The following is a 25,846-nucleotide window of genomic DNA, read 5'->3' on the forward strand; positions in this document are numbered from 1 at the left end:
GGACACAGGTCAATAAGCAGTAGGTCTTTGGAAGCTCGCTGTCTCACATGGTATAAGGTGAGGGGGACACAAAGAATGTAAACCTCCAAATTAAGTATGGGGGAAAAAAGAATGAGAAAAACAAACACAAAAAGGCGAAACAGAAACACCTGGTTCAGTTAAAAACAACAACAAAACAAAACAAAACCAAAAAACCCAAAACCCAAACCACACAATAAATGAGAAAAAAATTACAGGTGTATTGGACATCTGTATTTACTCTTCCTGTGACAAAGTGGAGCCCTTCAGAAGCATTAAAATCTGGTAAGAGCCTATGTGACAGCTGCAGTGTTGACAAATATTCAAAAAGTTGTTGAGCAATCGCAACTCTTGTATACTGCTGGTGGGAAGCTTCATTTTGCCTTCTTTTTCTTTTCTTTTCTTTTTTTTTTTTTTATTATACTTTAAGTTCTAGGGTACATGTGCACAACGTGCAGGTTTGTTACATATGTATACATGTGCCATGTTGGTGTGCTGCACCCATTAACTCGTCATTTACATTAGGTATATCTCCTAATGCTATCCCTCCCCTCTCCCCCCTCCCCACAATAGGCCCCAGTGTGTGATGTTCCCCTTCCCGAGTCCAAGTGATCTCATTGTTCAGTTCCCACGTATGAGTGAGAACATGCGGTGTTTGGTTTTCTGTTCTTGCGATAGTTTGCTGAGAATGATGGTTTCCAGCTTCATCCATGTCCCTACAAAGGACACAAACTCATCCTTTTTTACGGCTGCATAGTATTCCATGGTGTATATGTGCCACATTTTCTTAATCCATGGTGTATATGTGCCACATTTCCTGTCAACAATCACTGGGGGTTGTATATAGTCCATTCTCACACTGCTATGAAGGAATACCCAAGACTGGGTAATTTATAAAGGAAAGAGGTTTTATTGACCCACAGTTCTGCATTGCTGGGGGAGGACTCAGGAAACTTACAATCATGGCAGAAGGCAAAGGAGAAGCAGGCACCTTCTTCACAGGGCAGCAGGATGGAGTGAGTGCAAGCAGGGGAAATGCCGGATTCGTATAAAACCACCAGATTGGCCAGGCGCGGTGGCTCATGCCTGTAATCCCAGCACTTTGGGAGGCTGAGGCAGGCAGATCACGAGGTCAAGAGATCAAGACCATCCTGACCGACATAGTGAAAGCCCATCTCTACTAAAAATACAAAAATTGGCTGGGTTTGGTGGCGCATGCCTGTATTCCCAGCTACTCAGGAGGCTGAGTCATGAGAATCGCTTGAACCTGGGAGGTGGAGGTTGCAGTGAGCCAAGATTGCGCCACTGCACTCTAGCCTGGTGACAGGGCAAGACTCCATCCATCTCAAAAAAAAAAAAAAAAAAACAGATCTCACGAGATTCACATACCATCATTAGAAGAGCATGGGGGATACCGCCCCCATGATCCCATTACCTCCACCTAGTCCCATTCTTGACATGTGTGGATTACAATTCAAGATAAGATTTTGGGTGGGGACACTGCCAAACCATATCGGGGTGTTCCCAGTGTGTCACCATTACTGAACACGCTACTGTTAATACTCTCCACAAGCCACCTGGCATACATGCGCCGGCTTTTCTCTAAGCAGAGGCCTTCGAACTTTTTTGACCAACACCAACAGTAAGAAATACATCTTACAATGTACTCTGGATGTTTATATGTATATAAATAGAGCAAAAGTTTTACCAAAAAAAAAAAAACAAAAAAAAAACTTATCCTTACTACGTGAGATACACTCTGATAAATTCTGTTCTCTTTCATTCCATTTCATTCGTTCTTTTCATGTTTTTTTTTTTTTTTTGAAGACGGGTTCTCACTCTGTCACCCAGGCTGGAGTGCACTGGCATGATCATAGCTCACTATATCCTCGAACTCCTAACTCCTGGGCTCAAACAACTTTCCTGCCTCAGCCTCCCAAAGCACTTGAATGACAGGCATGAGCCAGCTCCCCTGGCCCTTCATGTTTTTTATATTTTGATTGTGACTCACTAAATTAAAGTTAACACTCACTAGAGGGTCACAAGCCAGAGTTGACAGATTGTAGGGTATGACTTTCTTCAGCTTTATTAGAAAAAGAAAAAAAAAAACCCCATCGAAAAGTGGGCAAAGGATATGAACAGACACTTCTCAAAAGAAGACATTTATACAGCCAACAAACACATGAAAAAATGCTCATCATCACTCACCATCAGAGAAATGCAAATCAAAACCACAATGAGATACCATCTCACACCAGTTAGAATGGCAATCATTAAAAAGTCAGGAAACAACAGGTGCTGGAGAGGATGCGGAGAAATAGGAACACTTTTACACTGTTGGTGGGATTGTAAACTAGTTTAACCATTGTGGAAAACAGTGTGGCGATTCCTCAAGGATCTAGAACTAGAAATACCATTTGACCCAGCCATCCCATTACTAGGGATATACCCAAAGGATTATAAATCATGCTGCTATAAAGACACATGCACACGTATGTTTATTACGGCACTATTCACAATAGCAAAGACTTGGAATCAACCCAAATGTCCATCAGTGACATAATTTTAACAAGAGACACAGCCATAGAGGAACAACAGAAAGCAATGTATTGCAAAAGAGAAAGAACACTCTGAAAGCTAAGTGTAGAAAGAAACAGCCGAAAGTAATTTAGTGCAAAGGTAAAACTCTGAAAGGTACACTCTGAAAGGTACACTCTGAAAGATAAGTCAGAGTGGGCTGATCGGGAGTGAGTCAGCAAAGACTGGCTCTGAGTGAGAGTCTTACATGATTATTCATAGGGGGTGGGAAGAGGTGTGTTCCTAGTCAGCATATTCTGGGTGGTCCTCTGGGTGCACGTGAGCAGTTGCTGTACATGCTTGTTCCTGCATCGCATGTCTCATTACCATCTTAAATCTCTACCCAGGGGTGTGTTTTTTACTATTATAATGAGCAAAGGGTCATTCTGAGGACAAGCAAAGTTCAAATGCACATGCTTTCTACAGGGGAAAGTCCCCACTCGAGGTAGTTCTGCTTGGATGAGCTTGATGACAATGTGAGTGCTGAGGTTTGTTGTGTTGTTGGTGCGGTTGCTGTGTCCCAGTGAACACGGTTACAGGGCTCATTGTGCTGTTGACAGGGTGGTTGCCATGTCCCAAGTACATGGTCATCTCCTTGATTATCTGTCCTGCCTCAATACCACATAGTTTACTTACTAAATTGTATAATTCAATACCCTTTAGCATATTCACAGAGTTATGAAACTAATACCACAATCAACTTTAAAACCTTCTCATCACCTAAAAAGAAACACTGAATCTGAGTCCCCTGGCCCTTCCATCCCTAAATAATCATTACAATCATGAATTTACTTTATGTCTCTGTGTGTTTTCCCATTCTTGACAGTTCATAGAAATGGAATCATATACTATATGGTTTTTGTGACCAGCTTCCTTCATTTATCATGTTTTCAAGCTTCCTCCATATTTTAGCATGTATCAGTACTTCCTTTTCATGGCTGAATAATACTACATCATACGACTATACTACATTTTGTTATCTATTCGTCAGTTGATGAACATTTGGGTGTGTCACCTTTTGGCAATTATGAATAATGCTGAGTATTAGTCAGGGTTATTAGTCAGGGTTCTTCAGAGAGCCAGAACCAATAGGAGGTTATCTGTCCATCAAGATTTCTTACAAAAAATTAGCTCATGCAGCAGTCACAGAGGCTGAGAAGTCCCACCATTTGCTGTTTGCAGGCTAGGGACCCCGGAGACTCAGGAAAGGCAGTGCGATCATCCCATCTGCATCAAAAGACCTGGGAACCCAGGGAGCCGATAGTGTAAATCCCAGTCTGAGGGCAGGAGAAGATGAGGTGAGCTGTCTCAACACAAGCAGTGAGGCAGACAAAAAGGGACGAATTCCTTATTACTCTGCCTTTGTTCTATTCAAGCCCTCAACAGATCGATGCTCCCCACCCACGTAAGGGAGGGTCATCTGCTTTACCCATTCCACCAATTCAAATGCTGATCTCATCTGGAAGCACCTCACAGGCATGCCCAGAAATCACGCAGCGTCTGGGCACCCCATGGCCCTGTCAGATTGACACATCAAATTAACCACCACTGATATGAACCGTGTGGACATCTGTGGACAGGTTTTTGTGGGACACAGGGCTTATTTAAGAAACTGGTTATTTTGGGCCGGGCGCGGTGGCTCAAGCCTGTAATCCCAGCACTTTGGGAGGCCGAGACGGGCGGACCACGAGGTCAGGAGATCAAGACCATCCTGGCTAATACGGTGAAACCCCGTCTCTACTAAAAATACAAAAAACTAGCCGGGCGACGAGGCGGGCGCCTGTAGTCCCAGCTACTCGGGAGGCTGAGGCAGGAGAATGGCATAAACCTGGGAGGCGGAGCTTGCAATGAGCTGAGATCCGGCCACTGCACTCCAGCCTGGGTGGCAGAGCAAGACTCTGTCTCAAAAAAAAAAAAAGAAAAAAGAAACTGGTTATTTCCTATTTCTTCAACTAGGTTTACTGATACCTGAGTGTTTTGTTATTATTTCTAGTGTTTTACACTTATGTTGCAAGTATTCTTCTATATGGATATAAGATTCAATAAAACCCTTTATTTATTTATTTATTTATTTATTTATTTATTCATTTATTTATTTATTCTGGGACATAGTCTCGCTCTGTCACCCAGGCTGGAGGGCAGTGGCATGATCTCGGGTCGCTGCAACCTCCACCTTCCAGGTTCAAGCGATTCTCATGCCTCAGCCTCCCAAGCAGCTGGGACTACAGGCACACACCACCAGGCCCAGCTAATTTTTGTATTTTTAGTAGAGACGGGGTTTCACCAGGTTGGCCAGGCTGGTCTCCAACTTCTGACCTCAAGTGATTCACCCGCCTTGGCCTCCCAAAGTGCTGGGATTACGGGCATCAGCCACTGTGCCTGGCCAAAGCCCATTAAAATTATATGTAGCCCAAGATATTCCTAGCATATACACAGAAAGATAACATTGCCTCTAGAAAGGGGAGCTGGGTTGCTGGAGGCTGGAGGTGGGGAGAATGGAGGCTTATCTTTCCTTTTATAGCCTTTTATACAATTAAACAAATATAGAGAGCGTATATGTGACAAAAATGTAAGTATTCCAAGCTTCTGTAGGCCTAGAGCTCACCATCTGGCGGGGTGTGACCTGCCCTACCCCGTTCTCTGTTAGTAGAACTTTGACATCTTTCCTGCTCATGATAAACAGTAGGGAGACAGCAAATTCTCAGTCCACCGGCCCTTGATTTGCAGACTCTCCTTTCCTGTGGCTCCTGGCCATAATTTCCTGACACTCTGAACAGCTTGGATTCGGTGAAAAGCCACAAGCGCCAGCATGAGTCCAGTGATGTTCCTTCCCAGCTCCACCCTGCACGGTCTGGTTGGTCATTGTGCCAACCCTCCTGAGATCCCTTCAGCGGACCGCATGTGGAAGTTCTCCTGCCCAGGGAAACAGGGGTGTGATATAGTTGCAAGGGGAGGGCAGGCATAGGATGAACTGAGATTGCCAGACTGGAGGTCCGCCCCTAAAAAGATGATGAACAAGCCCGAGTGGGACCGGCCCAGAGGGCTCCGGTCAGTGGGGCAGGAGATAGTTAGCCAAGCCAACCCCACTGCCTCCCTCTAGAAAGAATACTTTGAAGATTGTCCCACTGCAACCCAGAGGAGAATGGAGTGGAGGTGCTGAGAGAGGCCGTCTCCATGGGAGCAAGACCGCGTGGGCTGAGGGAGTAGCTGGTCATGCAGAGCTGCTGTGGCTCTCAAAGAGATTTCCAGTTCTGGCTCCAGTCCATCTGCATCCCCACAGTAAAGCTCTTTGTTTGTTTGTTTATAGCCTGAAGAAAGTAACTTAATGGTCCTTGCCCCCATGCCCCGCAGTGAGGATGCTCAGCTCCCCCCCCCCCCCCCCCCCCCCCCCCCTCCCCCTTTTTCCCGGCCCGGCCACCATATGCAGATGTCAGAAGAGATACTTATTTGGAGCTTGGGTAGCATAAGCATGCAGGCGCCTCAAAGCAGCAACCTCTACACACCCAGTAATGGGTTTTGTTTCCATTTGGTGTGGAATGAGTGTTTCTGAACTGTGGGTGAGAGGCAGAAAGGGGAGTGGTTTTCAAACTGCTGTCCTAGCAGCCTCACTCTGTTTCCAGGGTAGAGGAATGTGCCTCCAATAACATGATTTGTCTAGGGCCATGGGGTTTGAGGTTGGTGGAAATGTTCACCTCTCCTAGCAACCATCATTCCCAATTTGGAGGCGTGAGTCTCAGTCTCTCTGGGGCTCCTCTCTCCTTTTTGAAAATTTCCCCCATGGTCTCTGTCTCTACATCCTGCCTTGCCCCCACAACCACTGGATCTTGCTTGTTCCACCTGAAACGTGGTGATTGTCAGCTGTGCCCCTGACCACACTGCCACTAATTCCTTCTCAATCTATATCCTGAGCTCTGATTCCTCTTCTCTCTGACTGATTTTCATGCTCCTTTGCCTACCTGATATGTGCTCTGCCCCTGTTTGAAGATGGAAAATTTTACATGAACCTTGATCTATGTTCTGAAATAGTTGTATGGGCTGGGTCACAGGGAAAACGAAACTCAGAGCTAATTTAAAGCTGGACACAGAGTCAGCGACACACAAGACATCATCTTGAAGGAAGGATGGCTTTGGTAAGTCCCCAGAAAGGGTTTTAAAGCTTTGATTTGAGGAACAACCACCCTGTTAGTGGTGACTATGTGTGTTCTCCTTGTTGGTCTACAGCTCTGGCATGGAGGGCACATGGGCACACGCTGAGGTCTGGGGGTCTGGCTCTTTCAGACACCGTGGGAAGGAACCATGGCACTGAGTTATGAGCCCGGAGGGTCCCCAGCCTCAGTTGCTGCATGGGGTCTGGTTCTACTGAGGTCAAAGTTTGGGTTTATGCTTTTTCTAAGCCCTCCTCTGGCCACACTCCCAGTGGCTCCGCTAAGCCTCCTGAAGGCAGGAATGGTGGGCTCAGGGAGAGCAACCCTTGGTTCACCACACAGGCCACCTCCTCCATCACCCCATCCTCAGTGGGTGGGATGAGCTGGGGAGGGAGGGTCCAGGGAAAGGGCTCCCTCTGTGTGGGTGGTGATGGGGGCTGTCAGAAAGGGCTCTGTCTCCCTTGCCTCCAGGCAGGGCCAGTTCCTCTACGTTCCCTCCTTCCCTCCAACCCCGTCTTAGGTTCCTTCTTCCTTCAGGCCCAATAGCAGCCACATTTCCCGAGTGCTCAGGGTCCAGATACCACGCTAAACACTTATTTAATCCACACCAGGTAGTTAATAAGCAATCCTATGAAGTAGGCATAATACTGCCAACTTCACAGATGGGGGGAATGATATTCTGGTAAGTATTAGAGAGGGGGCTCCCCAAAAGGCAGAGAGGGAATTTGAACTTATGAGGGTCTGACTCTTAAAGCTTCAACTTAAAAAAGAACGAATGTATTTAATTTCAGGAGGAATATGTGAACACATTCACCTTATTTGAAAAACCAAAACTCTAGCCTGGGCAGCATAGTGAGATCCCATCTCTAAAGAAAATATTAAAATTAGCCAAGGATAATTGTATGTGCTTATAGTCCTAGCTACTTGGGAGGCTGAGGTGGGAGGATCGCTTGAGCTGGGAAGGTTGAGGCTTCCTGCAGTGAGCTGTGATGGTGCTACTGCATTCTAGCCTGGGTGACTGTCTTAATTTAATTTAATGTAACTTAATTTAGGAGAGCTAAGTAATTAAACATGAGGCCAAAGTACATAAGAAAGCGGCAGCCCGTTATTGCAAATATGCACACACTCTCGGGCGAGGTTCCCTGGTCCTCAGGTGTGGGGGGCCAGGGAGGTCCCGCCAGCGCCCTCCGGTGAGGTTTCCCGGTCCACAAATGCGGGGCCCGAAGAAGTCACTCCGGCTCCTGCCGGCAGCGGACTTTTATGCATTGGTACTGGAAGGGGGAGGGCAGTGGGCGGGATAAGGGCGTGATAGGGGCGCTCGGTAGGTGCGGCCAGGTAAGTCTCGGTCTCTTCGGATTGACGTCACCCGGCGCATGCTCGGTTGATCTGCATCTTCCCTGGCGCCGGCTCCATTTTCCCGAGCGCAGGTAAGTTGGTGATGAAGAACTCGGAAGCAACAGGGGCGGTGCCTTCTTGTTTACCTTCCTCCATCTTGTCCCTTCTCCCTCACCCAAACAGTGACAAAGTGAGATCAGGTGTCAAAAAAATCCAAAAGCCAAAACCAAAAATGATTAGTATAAAAGCTACTGTCCCCTTTGACCATCTTTCCCATCTGTACAGCCTTTCCCCTCGGTACAGCTTGGTGTGTATTCTTTCAAATATTTTTCTATGTTTTTGCATACAAATATGGCTACCTTACAAATATTGGTTTGTAGCTTTGGGGTTTGTTGTAGTTTTGAATTGCATTCCCTGAGGACAATTCAGTTAGGAAATGCTTGAATCTTTTCCTTTATTTACCAGCTATTGGAATAATATGGTGATTCTTTTCTGTCCTCCAAAGATGACTACTGTTTTTAAAAAATATCCTTATGAACACATGGGTTTTAACATATTTGATGTGTTTCAGTCTGTGTATACAGTAATTACTATTATTATTTTTTGATGCTCAAATTGTCCCTTATTTGGTCAAGTTGATTCTTGACCCCTCTAGTCAAAGGCTTTACTTTTTTTTTCTAATTTCAAGATTTTTTGGGGGGAATATGTGGTATTTGGTTACATAAATGAGTACTTTAGTGGCGAGTTCTGAGATTTTGGTGTACCCATTATCTTTGTTTTTTTTTTTTTTTTTGAGATGGAGTCTCACTCTGTCGCCCAGGCTGGAGTACAGGGCACGATCTCTGCTCACTGCAACTCCTGCCTCCCGGGTTCAAGCAATTCTCGTGCCTCAGCCTCCCAAGTAGGTGGGACTACAGGTACCTGCCACTATACCCAACTAATTTTTGTATTTTTAGTAGAGAGGGAGTTTCACCATGTTGGCCAGGCTGGTCTCACACTTCTGACCTCAGGCAATCCGCCCACTTTGGCCTCTCAAAGTGCTGGGATTACAGGCGTGAGCCACCACACCCAGCCCCAGTGTGTAGTCTTTTATTCCTCACCCACTCCCACCCTTTTCCCTGAGTCCCCAAAGTCTGTTGTATGATTATTATGCCTTTGCATCCTTATAGCTTAGCTCCCACTCATGAGTGAGAACATACGATGTTTGGTTTTCCATTCCTGAGTTCCAATTCCATCCAAGTTGCTTCAAATGAAAGGCTTTACTTTTAACTATAGCTCCCCACCAGATTCTGAGTTGACTGGCACTCTCGCCGCCCTCAGCAGCGGTTCAATTCCTTTGTGGCCTGGCTCAACTGAATTGGGGGAGGAGGGGTGCTGGCTGGCACCATAGTATACTGGAAACAGAACTCTTGTGGCAAGGGCTGTCTGCCAGCTGCCATTCTGGGTGTGGCCAGGGCAACATTCCTCCCACCCATGCACCCTCCAGAGGGGCACTGCCCTACCACCAACTCCAACCACACCCTGCCATCCCTTGCTTTAATTTTAGCCTGAGCTCAGACTTCAGCTGCCCTGGGCTTGCCTAGGACATTCTGGGATGGTTAAAGGCATTAATGTTGGAAACTTTCAGCCCTACCCTTCATTGCTGCTCTTCTACTTACTGGGCAAGTTACCTAACCTTCCTGAGACTCCATGTGCTCATTGTCAAGTGGGGGTAATGATAGTTTTCACCCAAAGGAGCGGTGTGTAATGTGGGTCAAGTGTCCACCTGCCTCTGACATGTCGGGCGTTGCAAGTCAGAGCTCTAGAACTCGTAGGAATCACTTGGGCTCAGGCTCATGGCAGGTGGCCCTTAAAGAGGCATTTTAGGCTTCCTTGGGAATCATGCAGTCACTTGCTGACAAAAACATACTCTGTGCATAAAATGCACTCACATTCAGCCTGGGCACATCACTCCATCACACTCCTGTGCTGCACATTCATGAAAATCTCCCTTAAAGATACTCTGTTCATCTCCTCCTTGTCCCCTGAAGAGCACCTTTTCAGTCCTGCAACCCCAGTAAATGAAGGTGCTTCCTACACAAGTGAGCAGTGCTCCTTCCCTCCTGTTTCCTGCAGGTGATGAGCAGAGGGAATCTGCAGGCTGGGCTGGGGCTCCTTGCAGGTCAGGCCCTAGAATGTTTCCTGCAGATGACTTACCTCTGCCTGTTTCTGGTTTTTCTGTTGCAGGCTAGACCAAGACGAACACTGAGACCTGGAGACCTGATTGAGATTTCTCGCTTTGGCTATGAGCACTGGGCCATCTACGTGGGACATGGCTTTGTGGTCCATCTGGCTCCCCCCAGTAAGGATGGGTTCTCTTTTTAAGCACAAGGGTTGAGATCAAGAATGTGAAGAGATGCACAATTATGTGCTTGTCCTCACTTCAGGGTCTAGCAGAGTAGGCACCCAATACATAATGCTGAATGAATTGTGCTTTTTCCTGCTAGATGTAACAACTGCTATTCTTCTTTTGCAGTAAGTTGGTGGAGAGACTATTGACCTTTATTCCATTATAGAGTGGGGTTCAGTCTGACCAACTCATTGTGCTTGGTGAGCATCCCTCCATGGGATCTCCTATGTATTTGTTGTTCTGGAGGTACAAGCCAGGGTAAGAAGCAGTTACTTCCTTCAGATAGCTTACAACTGAGCGCATCGTACAAAGGAAGGAGCGCGTAGGCCTCCCAGCTCAACAGCACCAGTTTGGAATTGTGACTCCTCTGCTTACAGACTGTGTGCCTTGAGCATGCGGCTTCACATCACTAAGTTCAGCTGCACCTTCTACAGAGCAGGGATGAGAATCCCTATGTCCCACCTCATGGAGGGATGAAATGAAGGAAGGTACAGGAAAACACTGGTGCAGGGCCTGGCCAGGGGCTAAAGCAACCTCCCTTTCCATCTGAAGCATCGTGGCATCAAAGAAAATGCCAAAATACTGGAAACTACTCAAGTGCAAGACATCAGGGGATTGGTCAAGTAAAATAGATATACCTGCGTATAATGGAATGCTATGCAGCCATTAAAATAGTTGTACAGCAGGTGTATATATACACATTATACACATCTATATATACACACATAGATGTATATATATCTACATATATAGATGCTCTGAGTTTCACTTTCCCTGTGACCCAGCCCAAGTTTATAGATGCTCTGAGTTTCACTTTCCCTGTGACCCAGCCCAAGTTTCTATGTGTATACGTACACATACAGATTTAACTCTTTTTTTTTTTTTTTTTTTTTTGAGACGGAGTCTCGCTCCGTCGCCAGGCTAGAGTACAGTGGTGCAATCTCAGTTCACTGCAACCTCTGCCTCCCGGGTTCAAGTGATTCTCCTGCCTCAGCCTCCCAAGTAGCTGGGTCTACAGGTGCCCGCCACCATGCCTAGCTAATTTTTTGTATTTTTAGTAGAGATGGGGTTTCACCATTTCGGCTAGGATGGTCTCAATCTCTTGACTTCGTGATCCACCCACCTTAACCTCCCAAAGTGTTGGGATTACAGGCGTGAACCACCACGCCCGGCCCAGACTTAATTCTTACAGAGATTGTCATGATGAGTCAGTGACTGCTGACAAATATTTAAGACTCTTGAGAGAATACAGTACATAACACGTATTATTAATATGACTAATAGGAAGAGATGTATATCTACACATACAGACTTGGACTGGGTCACCAGGGAAGTGAAACTCAGAACATCTATATATGTAGATATATATGCAACTCTTTTCAAGAGTTGTAGAAATATTGATACTTATATATGTACATATACACATATATGTCTATATATAGATGTGTATATAAATGAAATCAAATCAAGCTAGAGAAATTTAAAAGGCTTGTTGCACATACAACAGAACAGTTTTTGAATCCAGAGACTTTTTTTTTTTTTTTTTTTGAGACGGAGTCTCGCTCTGTCGCCCAGGCTGGAGTACGGTGGCTGGATCTCAGCTCACTGCAAGCTCCGCCTCCCGGGTTTACACCATTCTCCTGCCTCAGCTTCCCGAGCAGCTGGGACTACAGTCGCCCGCCACCTCGCCTGGCTAGATTTTTGTATTTTTTAGTAGAGATGGGGTTTCACCATGTTAGCCAGGATGGTTTTGATCTTGTGACCTCGTGATTCACCCGTCTCGGCCTCCCTAAGTGCTGGGATTACAGGCTTGAGCCACCGCGCCCGGTCGAATCCAGAGACTTTGAACTAAAATGACAAAAAGCTTGGCTCACAGCAATTATAGCTCAGTTTACAAAGTTACATAAATGAAGAAGTACATTGTTTTCTGTTGTGATTGACTAGAGACTTACATCCTTTTAAGGTGGCAGTGCTGCATAAACTTACTTATTTGTATCTGAGTGGCGAAACTGTGAGGTCATGTTGACATGTGACTTTAAACAATTTGGATATGCCCTGGTTACTAGGTCCAATTACAGGCTGTAATAGGCTATAGGTCTACTTTTTCCTCGACGTTTTTGGGTGAGAAAAGCCTGATTGTTGCATTCACAAATGTGTAGAGGGCTCAGAATAGTTGGGCAGTCCTAGCGTGAAAGGATTCTGTAAAGCCTGTTTAAGTTCAGTAAAGGTTTTCTCATGTTTTATTTACCATGGAAGAAGTTCCTCAGTGCTATTTTTGGTTAGTTAATAGAGTGGAGATGGCTGGGCACAGTGGTTCACACCTATAATCTCAGCACTTTGGGAGACCGAGGTGGGTGAATCACTTGTGGTCAGGAGTTCAGGACCAGCCTGGCCAACATGGCAAAACCCCATCTCTACTAAAAAAAAATTCAAAACTTAGCTGAGTGTGGTGGTGCATGCCTGTAGTCCCAGCTACTTGGAAGGCTGAGTCATGAGAATCACTTGAACCCGGGAGGCAGAGGTTTCAGTGAGCCAAGATTGCACCGTTGCACTCCAGTCTGGGTGACAGAGCGAGACTCTTTTCTCAAACAAAACAAAACAAAACAAAACAAACCATCAGATCTCATGAGATTCACTTACTATCATTAGAACAGCATGAGGGAAACCGCCCCCATGATCCCATTACCTCCACCTGGTCCCGCCCTTGACATGTGGGGATTACAATTCAAGATGAGATTTTGGGTAGGGACACCGCCAAACTATATCAGGCATGTTCCCAGTGTGTCACTATTCTAAACAGGCTACTGTTAATACTCTCCACAAGCCTTCTGGCATACACAAAAAATAGAGTGGAGAGGCCAATAAAGAATAACTTGGGTTCCAGGACTTGCAATATCCTGCAAGCCTGAGGAATCCTCTGAGTTGTCTTTCAGTTACAGGTCAAGGAAAATTTGGATATTATTTATTCTTTCTGGGCACAGAAATATTCCTTTTTTAGATAAATCATGACCTAGATAATGAACCATCTCTTATGAAAGTTGAAGCTTATCTTGAGAGGTCTTATACCCCTTATAAGCTAGTTGTTATAAGAGATATGTTGAGTACATTTCTGAGTCCTCTTTAGATGAGGAACACAGAAACAAATCATCTACATACTGCATTTCTGGGAAATTTCAGGGGTTTTAAATTTTTATGTAAAACTTGTGAAAAGTATAAGGGAACCTCAATAATACTATCCAAGTATACTGTTGACTTCTCCAAGTAAAATTAAAAAAATATTGACTTTCTCTGTCTATTGGGCTGCTAAAGAAAGCAGAGCATAAGTCCACAATGTTGACATGAGGATAGCTTAAGTTTTATTTATGGTTACAGCTAGCATTTTGGGGCAATCAGAAGAATTTTAAGTTTTTCATTACATGGTTATGAGTGGTCTAGGACTATTCAAACTATGGCCTCCATTTTAGTTTCTCTTTAAGTGTGTGCATGTGTTTAGTTTTTAAAAAATTAGACTTATTTAAGAATAATTTACAAATAGTAAAATTTATCCTTTTTAGTATGCAATTCTATGAGTTTTGACAAATGCATATGACTATGTAGCCATCACCATAATCTAGTTATAAAATAATTCCCTATTGTTCTCTGTTCAGCTGAACCCATGGTTGGAGTGGCCCCAAAAGTGGTGTCAGGGGAGTTTCTTCAGGGGACTGCCCCCAAAAATCCTGAGATGGGGCCAGTTCGGATTCCAAAGAAAGAAGCACTAAATGCCAGGCTGATCAGTCCAAAGCATTTATTAGGCGAACTTATATGCAGAGGGCTGAAGTGTCCTCTAATTGGAGAGCAAGACAGTAGATGCTCTTCCCAGGAATGTCCAGAACAAGGGGGTTGGGTTATGAGGTTCACATGAGGGTTTAAATAATTTGACTTCGTGATCCACCCACCTTAACCTCCCAAAGTGTTGGGATTACAGGCGTGAACCACCACGCCCGGCCCAGACTTAATTCTTACAGAGATTGTCATGATGAGTCAGTGACTGCTGACAAATATTTAAGACTCTTGAGAGAATACAGTACATAACACGTATTATTAATATGACTAATAGGAAGAGATGTCATGTCACGAAGTCATGAGGGTTCAAAGCTGGGGTTAGTTTCTACGTGCTTAGCAATACATTTGCTCTTTCAGTGTTTTGTGCAACAACCTAAATAACTTTATCCATGCCAGGGAATGAATGTTAAAGGCTCCAGCTTGGGTTCAAGCCTGCAGAGGGCAACACGCAGCTAGTTGGGTCACAGAGTGTCAAGGCATTCTGTGTTAGTCAGGACAAAGAAAGAAAGTGGGGGAAAACTGGGGAACACTACACTTCATCCCGTGAAAATTCTCCCATGCCCCTTTGTTGTCAACACCCATATATATGCTCACACCTCCGGTTCCTGGCAAGCTGTGATCTTTCCTCTGTCCCTGTAGTTTGCTTTTTCCAGAATGTCATATAGCTGAAACCATACAGAATGTAGCCTTTTGTGTCCAATTACTCTAACTTAATGCATTTAAGATTGATGTATGTTGTAGCATGTGTTAGTACTTTGTTCCTTTTTATTGCTGAATAGTATTCCATTGTATGGATATACCACCATTTATTTATTCATTCACCAGCTGAATGACATTTGGGTGATTTTCAGTTTTTGACAATAATCATTAGAGCCACTATAAATATTCCCATGCATGTTTTTTTTTTTGTATGTGTGAACACAGATTTTTATTTCTTCTGGATATATACCTAGCAGTGGGATTGTAGGGTCATATGGTAAGTGAATATTTAGTTTAATAAGAAACTGGCAAACTGTTGTCCAAAGTACCTCACCAGCAATACAGGAAAGGGTGCTATCTATTGGGGAGAAGGAAGAACCACATCCCAGAACTGAGAGACTGAGGGGCAGGAATGGGAGAGTGAGAGGAAGAGGGGGAAGAGAGGGGCGTGGGGGAAACTGACAGGTGGAAATAGGGGGTGAGATGTTGGAAGACTAGGGGCAGAGATAGGAAAACTATGGGGCAGAAAACAGAATCTTAGAAGCCAAGAAGGCAAGACATTGGGTTAGGGGATATAAAGGGGTAGAGATGGAGGAGACAGTGTATTTTTCTCATGAAAATGAATAAATTATTGGTGACATATTTTTATACCTGTATTAATCTTGTTTCCTCCAGCTCCCCTTCTTTTTAGGACCTGCAGTCCGTCCAGGCAAGACTGGGTGCTGACTCATCTGTTTCTCTCCTTGGCAGAGGGTCTTTCTGGCCCCCATTCCTGCTCCTGTAGCTGGAGTGAGCTGGGACCAAGACATTTCTTTAAATGTCATTTTGAAAAGAAAATAAAAATCAGTAAAGGAAAGTGTGAATACACACCTAAGTTTAGAAGCTAGTCGTTAGATAAACTGGCTGTTCAGAAACTGACATTACAACAGGCTTTCTTTAAGCTGGGCTGCTTCTAGCAGGGTCCATTGTAGACCTCCGGGTCCATCAGGCCCTCCCTGAGGGTTCCGGGTGCTGTCACTTTGCCTCTGTTTCATTTCAGCTTCCCAGGAGGCTGGGGTCCCCTTTAGAGGCCAATTGGAGAATTTAAAGCTGGAGGGCATGGACATCCCCTGGCCTAGTTCCTCTAATTTGAAAGTGATGAAACCAGGATCCCAAGATGAGAAGGGCTTTTTCTGAAGACACAGAGTAAGAGAGCCAGGGCCAGAACCTGGGGGCCCTGGATTCCTGGGACAGGCTTCTGTCTTGTTCAGCTGTTTCCTTTCCTATTGTTTCAAAATGCCACCCTCACCTACTGGAGCTCCCACAGCACCGTCTCAGGGCAATGGAGTGACATTTTCTTTTCTCTACCTTTTTGGAGACAAAATGTCACTCTGCTGCCCAGGCTGGAGCGTAGTGGCACAATCACAGCTCACTGCAGCCTGTAATTTCTGCACTAAAGCAATCCTCCAGCCTCGCCTCTGGAGTAGCTAGAATTACAGGTATGTGCTGCCATGACCAGCTAATTTTTTAATTTTTATTTTTAGAGACAGGAGTTTTAGTATACGGTGCAGGCTGGTCTCCAACTCCTGGCCTCAAGTGTTCCTCCTGCCTTAGCCTTCCAAAGTACTGAGATTACAGGCACCTGGCCTGAAGTGACTTTTTCTAAGCCACAAGCTAGTGAGAGGCAGTTGGGACTATGGCCTGGGGCTCTTTTGCCTCCTCTGTTTGCCCTGTACCACTCTGCCTTGACTGTTGACTCTTTCAGGTATATCTGAATTCACGTGGTCCTTTAGAGCTCAGGTTATTTACTTTAGAAATGAGGAAACTGGAGCCTAGGGACCCATGGTGACTTCTCCCAAGTCACCCAGGCTTGGGTCTTCCCTGTTTTCAAGTTTGAGGCCAGGCAGGATGGACAGGTCCTTCCACAGCTCCTCCTTCTTGATGGCGCTGGGGGCACTGAGCTGGCTCGGAGCACTGCTGGCTCCACCGAGCTTGGAGCCAGCCCTGAGCCCCCCAGGCCCTGCTCAGGACTGAACTCACTGTTTGCACAGGTGAAATTGCTGGAGCTGGTGCGGCCAGTGTCCTGTCTGCCCTGACCAACAAAGCCATAGTGAAGAAGGAACTGCTGTCTGCCGTGGCTGGGAGAGACAACTACAGGGTCAATAACAAACACGATGACAGATACAGGCCACTGCCTTCCAACAAAATCGTCAAGCAGGCAGAGGAGTTGGTGGGGCAGGAGTTGCCTTATTCGCTGACCAGTGACAACTGCGAGCACTTCGTGAACCAGCTGCGCTATGGGGTCTCCCGCAGTGACCAGGTGCATCTTCAGCCTGCGTCCCCTTCCCAGGAGTCAGGCCGCTTCCTCAGCTGCCAGAGGCTGGGTCCCTGCTGGGGCCAGGGCGGGATGGAAATAGACAAGAGCAAGACAAAATAGCAGATATGAAACCCCTGCCCTTGAGCGTGTCACATTTGGGGTGGGGACAAGGGTGGGGAGATAGGCAAGTTGGCAATGTAGACCAGTGCAGTGGGTTGGGGGGGTGGCCACAGAAGGGAGTCACAGCCTGAAACAGCCCTCCACAGCCCTAGAGGCAGGCTTTATGATTCCCACTTTACAGATGGGGAAACTGAGGCTCACCATGCTTAAGTAACTTGTCCAAATTCATTGAACTCCTAGTTATTGAGTCTCTAGTCCATGTCAGCCATGGTGAAGAGCGGGGAGTTAAACCTACATGTGTTCTCTCCAAGGGCCCAGATCAAGGAAGGCTTTGTAGAAGAGGTAACAGCCGAGCCCAGCCTGATTTAATTATGTTGATTAATCTGAAAGAAAATGAGCTGGAGATTACCAGGGAATGGGAGCAGTAAGGAGTGTAGGCAGAGGGAACAGCGTGAGCCAGGAAGGGGAAAAGCCCAGGTCATATTGGGTAATTTTTTTCTGTAAAGGGCCAGATAGTAAATATCTTAGATTTTTGTGGGCCAGGTGGTGTCTGTCTTATTACCCTGCTGCCGTAGCTTTGCAGCACAAAAGCAGCCACAGACAACATATAAACGAACAGGCAAGGCTGTCTTCCAATAAGTGTATTATTTATTTTTTACAAAAACAGTTCACAGGTTGGATTTGACCCATGGGCCATAGTTGGCCAACTTTTGGATACAGGGTCTCACAAACTTTTTTTTTTTTAATACAGGGTCTCACTCTGTCACCCAAGCTGCAGTACATCACGTGGAGTTCGATCATGGCTCACTGCAGCCTCAACCTCCCGGGCTCAAGCAATCCTCCCACCTCAGTCTCCTGAGTGGCTGGGATGACAGGAATGTGCCACCATGCCTGGCTAATTTTTGTATTTTTCTGTAGAGATGAGGTTTTGCCATGTCGTCCAGGCTGGTCTCAAACTCCTGGGCTCAAGCAATCCGCTTGACTCGGCCTCCCTTGGGATTACATGAGTGAGCCACCACACCCAGTCCAAGACAACTTAAAAAACCACATATCCATCCCTTCATACATTCTTAGATGACATCAAACACTTAAAAAAATCATAAATGTAAAACATTTGTAAAGGAAAGGATGGATTTTGGTATATTGCATATTACATATTTGTGTACGTATTTTCTTCACAATCTTGGAGTTGCACATTTAGCTCCTTCAGTTAGGGAAAAATGTCTTCCGTGTAGTTTAAACAGTCAAGCCAGGTGTTTTTTTCAAACCAATCAGCCTAATCAGGCTTATTTTGACATTTAGAAAAAAACTGACAATTTTTCAATTCAAATGAGTGTGTTAATGCACAGTTCCATGACAACCATCTCACTTTAGAATTCTCATTCTAAAGCAGCAGACGGAGGAGGCAGGAGCCTCGACGTGGTTGCAATTCCTTTCTGAAGCCCTCTCTGTTTAGGAGCAATGCATTCTTGAATCCTCCCTTACTGGTGTCTAGGAGTGTTTACACCTTAGCCTTTGCACCACAGATTCAGGGCGTGGAAGGATTTAGCTCTTAGGAGAAGGAGAGGTGATAAAAAGGGGAGATGGGCAAGGAAAATCCACACCTTCTGGAAACAAGTACCCCAGGAGGGAGGCCAGGCTATTAACCGAGAGCGTGCCAGGCCATGCTGGGCACTGGGGCGCGGTGGGACATGCTCTGGTACTCAGTGGGAACCCTGCTGACAGGGTGTCGCCTCTGCTGAGCTGAGGAGGGTGGACCTATCTCTGGATGGGAGGGGTGTCGGAAAGGGATTGGGGATGGGCTGCCTTATCATGCATCTGAAAGCTCTTCTATAGGCCGTGCAGAAGCCACGAAATCAATCTGGAAGACCCCAGTTTTAGGAAGTGGTTGGCCCTCTGCTGTGCTTCTGAGGGGGTCAGAACTCAAGCCGGCGGGGAAGACAGGGGAGGCAGTTTTCTTTGATTTAGTTTGTCCCTTGTCCTTGAGCCTCTCTTGCTGAACTTCATCTGCTGCAGGTCACCCATTAACTTGCCTTTCTTTCTTCCTCTCCCTCCTTCCTTCTCATCTGACTCTGCGTGTCTGGAAAGACCCTCCTCTGTCTGTCTCTAGTTCTCGCTCTGTAAGAAAGTGGACTTGTGAGAACTGCAGGACGCTTGGCACACAATGCCATCCAGCCCCTGCTCTGATAGATGACCAAGCTCTAGCACTGCTTCTAGCAAAATAAGGCTGTGTCCGTAGGATGACCCCAGCCCCACGATAAATGCCTGCCTAAGAAAGCTCTCTGTTGCCAGAATTTACCGTTTGTTCTAACCAACACCAGACAGAGGCGCTGGCCCTTTCTTAGAGTGTTTATTAAAAAGGACTTATAATTATGAATCCTTCCTCTGTCACTTTGAAACATAGATACAGTCATCTCTTGGTATCCATGGGTGGGGGAGGGATTGATTCCAGGATCCCCTGAGGACATCAAAATCCATGGATGCTCAAGTCCCTTGTATAAAACGGTGTGATATTTGCATATAACCTGTGCACATCCTCTCATGTACTTATTTTATTTTAGAGACAGCATCTCACTCTGTCACCCAGGCTGGAGTGCAGAGGTGCTCCACTGATATGTGACCTCAGCTCACTGCAGCCTCGACCTTCCTGGGCTCAGGGGATCCTCCCCCCTCAGCCTCCTGAGTAGATGGGACTACAGGCACACGCCACCACACCCGGCTAATTTTTGTATTTCTTTTTTGCAGCAATGGGGTTTCACCACATTGCCCAGACTGGTCTCAAACTCCTGGGCTCAAGTGATCCACCTGCCTTGGCCTCTCAAACTGCTTAGGATTACAGGCATGAGCCACTCATAATTACTCATAATACTCAGTGCAATGTAAATGCTATGTAAATAGTTATACTGTATTTTTAAAATGTGTATTATTTTTTATTCTTCTTTAAAAAATTTTTTTCTAAATGTTTTCAATCCACAATTGATTGGATCCATGAATGTGGAATCCATGGATATGGAGGGCTGACTGTATATCTCTTACAACTCTGAAGCGTCTTTCTCAAGGACCTGAGAGCCAGTCCTTTGAAATATAATCATCAGGAAGGATAGAGCCTTTGTCCCCATCTCTGTGGGAGGGTAGAATCCTAACTTTGATCATTGCCAGCTAGCAGACACAGCTGGCCTCATCGTGTATTCAGGGACTAACCCTTTGTAATATTTCATCTCCCTGACTCTACTGAGCCCTCGCTCACCCGTCTCCCTACTCCTCCATCTCCTTTTAAAACGTCAGTCACCTCTGCACAAACTGAAATGGAGCTCAGCTCTTTCCCTGCTGTCAGTAGAGACTGAATCAAATCTGTTTTTGCTGTTTTAAGTTATGTCTGGCTTTGTTTATCATTGACACTTGGAAATGATTCTTAGTGTATTTGAATAAAATGGTTCTTTTTTCCCCTTTCTTTTCCCCAGTCACTCACATGCTTTAAATTCATTGATACTCCAGAAATCTGCTGTTTGGTTGCTGGTTTAAATATCTGCTTCCCTGTCTGTGAAGGGCTTAAGTGCCCCTGTTGGGAAGTCAGGCAGATCTGAGCCTTGTCACTCACTTGTCAGCTGTGTGGCTTTGCGTGAGTTCTTTTTTTTTGCTTTTCTTTTTTTTTTTTTTTTTGAGATGGAGTCTCACTCTGTCACCAAGGCTGGAGTGCAGTGGCGTGATCTTGGCTCACTGCAACCTCTGCCTCCTGGGTTCAAGCAATTCTCCTGCCTCAGCCTCCCAGGTAGCTGGGATTATAGGCACCATGCCTGGCTAATTTTTGTTTTTGTTTTTTTAGAAGAGACAGGGTCTCACTATGTTGGCCAGGCTGGTCTCGAACTCTTGACCTCAGATGATCTGCCCACCTCAGCCTCCCAAAGTGCTGGGATTGCAGTCGTGAGCCACTGCGCCCGGCCTTTGCGTGAGTTCTTTACGCTGTCCATCCTCAGTCTCCTCTGGAAAGTGGGAATTAGAATCACTACCTCCTAGGGTTGTCAGGTAGATTAAAAAAATACTGGGCCTGGAGAGTTCCCAGCACAGTGCTGATATCTAGAAAGCAGCCATTCTCACAGTCTTCACCCCTATCCCCCACCCCATGTTGTTTCCCTCAGTCGCTCCAGTGCTGGTCTCTCAGAGACAGTGGCGCAGGCAGGGGCGGACCCACAGGATCGCAGCAGGCTATCTTGGCTAGCTCCCAAAAGCTGTGCCAAGCACACCGACCCTCAGGGGTCAGCCTCACATCTCTACGGTTTTTTCAGCGTATCCTCTTCCTTCTGCAGAACCATCTCCTGCCAGCACATAAGTGAGGCAATCTTATTTATTAAAGCACACCCTCCGGGCTCCTCACAGTCCAGCATTCATTCAGCAGATGAATTATGAGTGTTGACTCTGTGCCTGGCAGTGGGATCAGCACCTGGGACATTGAGACCCATCCAGGCGAGGTCCCTGCCCTCAAGCCTTGGGTAGTGAGAGTTCCCAGCGGTGATTTCCCAATTTTACATCTGCCTCAAGGGCCCCAGTCGGCCAGCCCTGACCTAGAACATCTGGGCACTGCCCCTCTGTCCTTGCCACAGCCACACTCTGGGGGTTTATTATGCTTTTTCCTTGAATTATTATTATTATTTTTTAAGACAGGGACTCACTCTGTCACCCAAGCTGGAATGCGGTGGTGTAATCTTGGTTCACTGCAACCTCCGCCTCCTGGGTTCAAGTGATCTTCCTGCCTCAGCCTCCTGAGTAACTGGGACTACAGGTGTGCACCACCACTCTCAGCTTTTCTTTTTTTTTTTGTATTTTTTGGAGAGATGAGGTCTCACCATGTTGCCTAGGCTGGTCTGGAACTCCTGGGCTCAAGCGATCGGCCCATCTCGGCCTCCCAAGGTGTTTGGATTGTAGGTGTGAGCCACGGCGCCCGGCCTGTTATGCTTTTAATACCCACAGGGTGTATCTGGTTTTCCTTCTTTGACTCTGTGTATATCACGCCTATGGCTTTGTTCTTCCATTCGTTCTGTGCCCACCAGCCATCTCCACTCCTCTTTCCTGGGTGGCCTGACCTCTTGGCATCCCCTCTCCCAGCCAGTATCTGTTCCCTCTGTGATTCAAATGAAGAGGACTGGGCCAGACGAGTCTTTCCTGAGCTGTAGTTTCCTGGTGTATGTATCGTGGTCCTGCCCTGATGCTGAGTGTGCTCTGCCTTCTCTTCTGCTGCAGGTCACTGATGCCGTCACCACAGTAAGTGTGGCAGCAGGCGTGCTGGCTGCTGCAGGCCTTGTGGGGTTGCTGCTGGCCAGAAGCAAGCGGGAAAGGCAATAAATCCAAGAAATTGTCCCAACAACAACCAATTCTTATGGGGGAATATTATTTAGCCAGCAGGAGTGGAGTTTGGCTTACTGATTTTACTGTTTTGTGTTCATGAATCTTTATTTTAATGGAGTTAAAAGCATAGGAAAATTTATTTGGAAATGCAGCTTAGTATGAATTCTATTAAAGACATAATTGGGCTCTGCTATGGACTGAATGCTTGTGTTTCTCTCACACCCCAAATTCATATGTTGAACTTTAACCCACCTGTGGGATGGTGTTGGAGGTGGGGTCACTGGGAGGTAATTCGGTTGTGAGGGTAGAGCCTCTTGGATGGAATTAGTGTTCTTATGTGAAAAGGAAGAGTCCAGACCGGGCACAGTGGCTCATGCCTGTAATCCCAGAACTTTGGGAGGCCAAGGCGGGAGGATCACCTGAGGTCAGGAGTTCAAGACCAGCCTGGGCAACATAGTGAAACCCCATCTCTACTAAAAATACAAAAATTAGCCAGGCATGGAGGCAGATGCCAGTAATCCCAGCTACTCGGGAGGCTAAGGTATGAGAATTGCTTTAACCCAGGAGGCAGAGGTTGCAGTGAGCCAGGATCATGCCATTGTACTCCAGCCTAGGTGACAGAATGAGACTCTATCTCAGAAAAAAAAAAAAGAAAAGAAAAGAAAAGGAAGAGACCAGAGCTCGTGCTCTCTCCACCACGTGAGGACCTAGTGAGAAGGTGACTGCAAGCCAGGAAGATTCTCCAGGTGCTCTCAGCATGACTGCCACCCTGACAAGTGGCTGCCCTGAACACTTCCTCCCTCCCTCCCTCCACCGCCCCAGGGAAGCACAGTCTCCCCCCTGGAGAATGCTTCTGGGGTGCATCCGCCATCTTTGGTTGCACCAATTTCTTCACAGGAAGTGAGAGAATGGGGGTCTGAGCAGCTCCTGACCTTTCTGCCCACAGCTTCAAGCTTGCACTGAGTGATGCTGCTCCAAGGCCTGAGCCTGCGAAATCTGCAGTGGGCACACAGGAGCTATCCTGGGACATCAAGCAAGGCAGTGGGTGAGACTGCCCATGCAAGTGTCTTCAGAGAACATTCCAGTGGCCTGGCCCAAAGAACTGACTTTTGGGTCAAATTGACTTGAAGGGAATCCAGAACCTTCGCTTAGTGACTGTGTGACCTTGGGTCACTGGCTTAGACTCTGAGTCTAGTTTCCCTTTCTGTCCACACAGTATTAAAACTGCTCACCTCCCGGGAACTATGGAGAGCACGTAGCTTGAGGATGTGGCTAGTGATTTTGACTTCAGAGTGTGTAAACACAGAACAGCTGTTGTGGTCAATTTGGGCACGTTGGCCAAAACAGAGATGGCAGGAGAAGCTGTGTTTAATATCCCTTTCTTTGATGAGCTGGAGCCAGAGCCCAGGGCCCTATCCCTCGTCCTTGTCCTTCCACATTGCACTTTCATAATGGCTTCCTTCTTCTCCTATGTCTTGAGTGCCAAAGGTCAGGGCTCTGCAGGAGGGACCAGGTCCAACCATGGGACTTCCTGATGGTTTGAGGAGATCTTTGCAGGAACTAAGACCCTCCCTACTCATGTCTTAAATTAGTTTCTCTTACCCCAAAATGAGACTTTAAGCCACCCAGGAAAGAGGATAATAGGGCAGGCAGCACTGGGAGCTCCCCTGCTCCTCCTGCTCCTCCTATGTCCTGGTTGTCTCATATCCCAACCACCTTCAGAGCACTTTCTGGTGGATGCACATAAGCAAAACATTTCATTGTCCATGAGGCAGGAGGGCAGCACTAGGGCCTCTCTGTGTCCTTCCAGCTGTCCCGTCACTCCTGGGTGGGGAGAGGGATGCTGTCTTCAAGAGTGACACAAACAACAAAGGACAATCCAGTCTTACCACACACAGCCCAGGATTCCTGTTTCTCCAGCACCCATCAGTTTCTTAAAAATTTCTCGAGCTGAAAAACAGCTTGTGGAAGGAATATATGCATGCTCTCTTCAGCCACTTTTATTTATTTATTTATTTTTTGAGAAAGGGTCTCTCTGTGTTGTCCAGGCTGGAGTGCCGTGGTGTGATCTTGGCTCACTGCAACGTCCGTCACTGGGTACAAGTAATTCTTGTGTCTCAACCTCCTGAGTAGCTGGGACTACAGGCACCTGCCACCATGCCTAGCTAATTTTTGTGTTTTTAGTAGAGATGGGGTTTTGCTACATTGGTCAAGGTGGTCTCGAACTCCTGACCTCAGGTGATCCACCCGCCTTGGCCTCCCAAAGTGCTGATATTACAAGTGTGAGCCACCGCACCTGGCCTTCAGCTACTTTTAATCTTAGCAAAAAGCTTTGCTGAGACCAAGGACTGTCCAGAGGTGGTACAACCATTTAATGAACTTATAAAAAAATGAAGTATGCTGTTGTTACATATATATATGTATAATATATATAAAATATGTATTATATATGAGTGTGTGTGTGTGTGTGTATATATATATATATATATATATATTCCACATTTAGTGAAATCTAATTCATGGAAGTCAGTCCAGAGAGGTCTGGAACTGGTTCAGTGTATTTCTCAACTTCACAGCAACACAATCCTGGTGTGCATTAACCTTTGGTGGCCACAACATTTTTTTGAGAAGAGTGGTCACATTTTTTATTTTTATTTTTTTGAGAAGAGTGGTCATGTTTTATATTTTTATTTTTTACTTGTACTTTTTTTGATCATAGCTCACTGCAGACTTGAACTCCTGGGCTCAAATGATCCTCCCGCCTCAGCCTCCTGAGTAGCTGGGACTATAGGCACACACTGTAAGTGTTAAAGAAAGAGGAAAGAAACACAGAAAGGGGCTCAACCGTCAAAGACAGGTTTATTTAGAGAATAAACCTGAGAGGAGCTTCTGTTTGATTTTGGTCATGAGTCTTCTAACGGACTAAGGATATTTAAGAGTTTAGGAAGTGGGAAGATCATTGTAGGTTTGGAATGTTTCTATGTGAGGGAAAGTTTACTGTAGGGTTAGAATATCTCTGCTCAGAGGGGAGGCTATCTTGGCGTTGGCATGTTTCTGGTTGGAAAGCATTTTATCTTAGGGTTGGAATGTTCCTGGTTATCC

General features: G+C 46.1%; 1 protein-coding gene across 1 annotated transcript; it reads left to right on the forward strand.

The window, feature by feature from the left end:
• The first annotated feature begins 6,591 nt into the window (after positions 1-6,591).
• Positions 6,592-22,937, forward strand: PLAAT2 (phospholipase A and acyltransferase 2). Its single transcript, XM_023186220.1, has 4 exons — positions 6,592-6,725; positions 10,302-10,416; positions 17,019-17,287; positions 22,640-22,937. Exons 1-4 carry the CDS (start codon positions 6,717-6,719, stop codon positions 22,739-22,741), a joined length of 495 nt encoding a protein of 164 aa, XP_023041988.1. The 5' UTR covers positions 6,592-6,716; the 3' UTR covers positions 22,742-22,937.
• The last annotated feature ends 2,909 nt before the right edge of the window (positions 22,938-25,846 follow it).

The sequence above is a fragment of the Piliocolobus tephrosceles genome, chromosome 13 (genome assembly GCF_002776525.5).
Source record: "Piliocolobus tephrosceles isolate RC106 chromosome 13, ASM277652v3, whole genome shotgun sequence".
NCBI classification, from domain to species: domain Eukaryota; kingdom Metazoa; phylum Chordata; class Mammalia; order Primates; family Cercopithecidae; genus Piliocolobus; species Piliocolobus tephrosceles.

Excerpts from the sequence above, each read along its gene's own strand:
- PLAAT2 (XM_023186220.1), top strand. Across the intron at positions 10,417-17,018 it reads GGTCCATCTGGCTCCCCCCA|GTGAAATTGCTGGAGCTGGT; the intron begins GTAAGGATGGGT and ends CTGTTTGCACAG. Across the intron at positions 17,288-22,639 it reads GGGTCTCCCGCAGTGACCAG|GTCACTGATGCCGTCACCAC; the intron begins GTGCATCTTCAG and ends CTTCTGCTGCAG.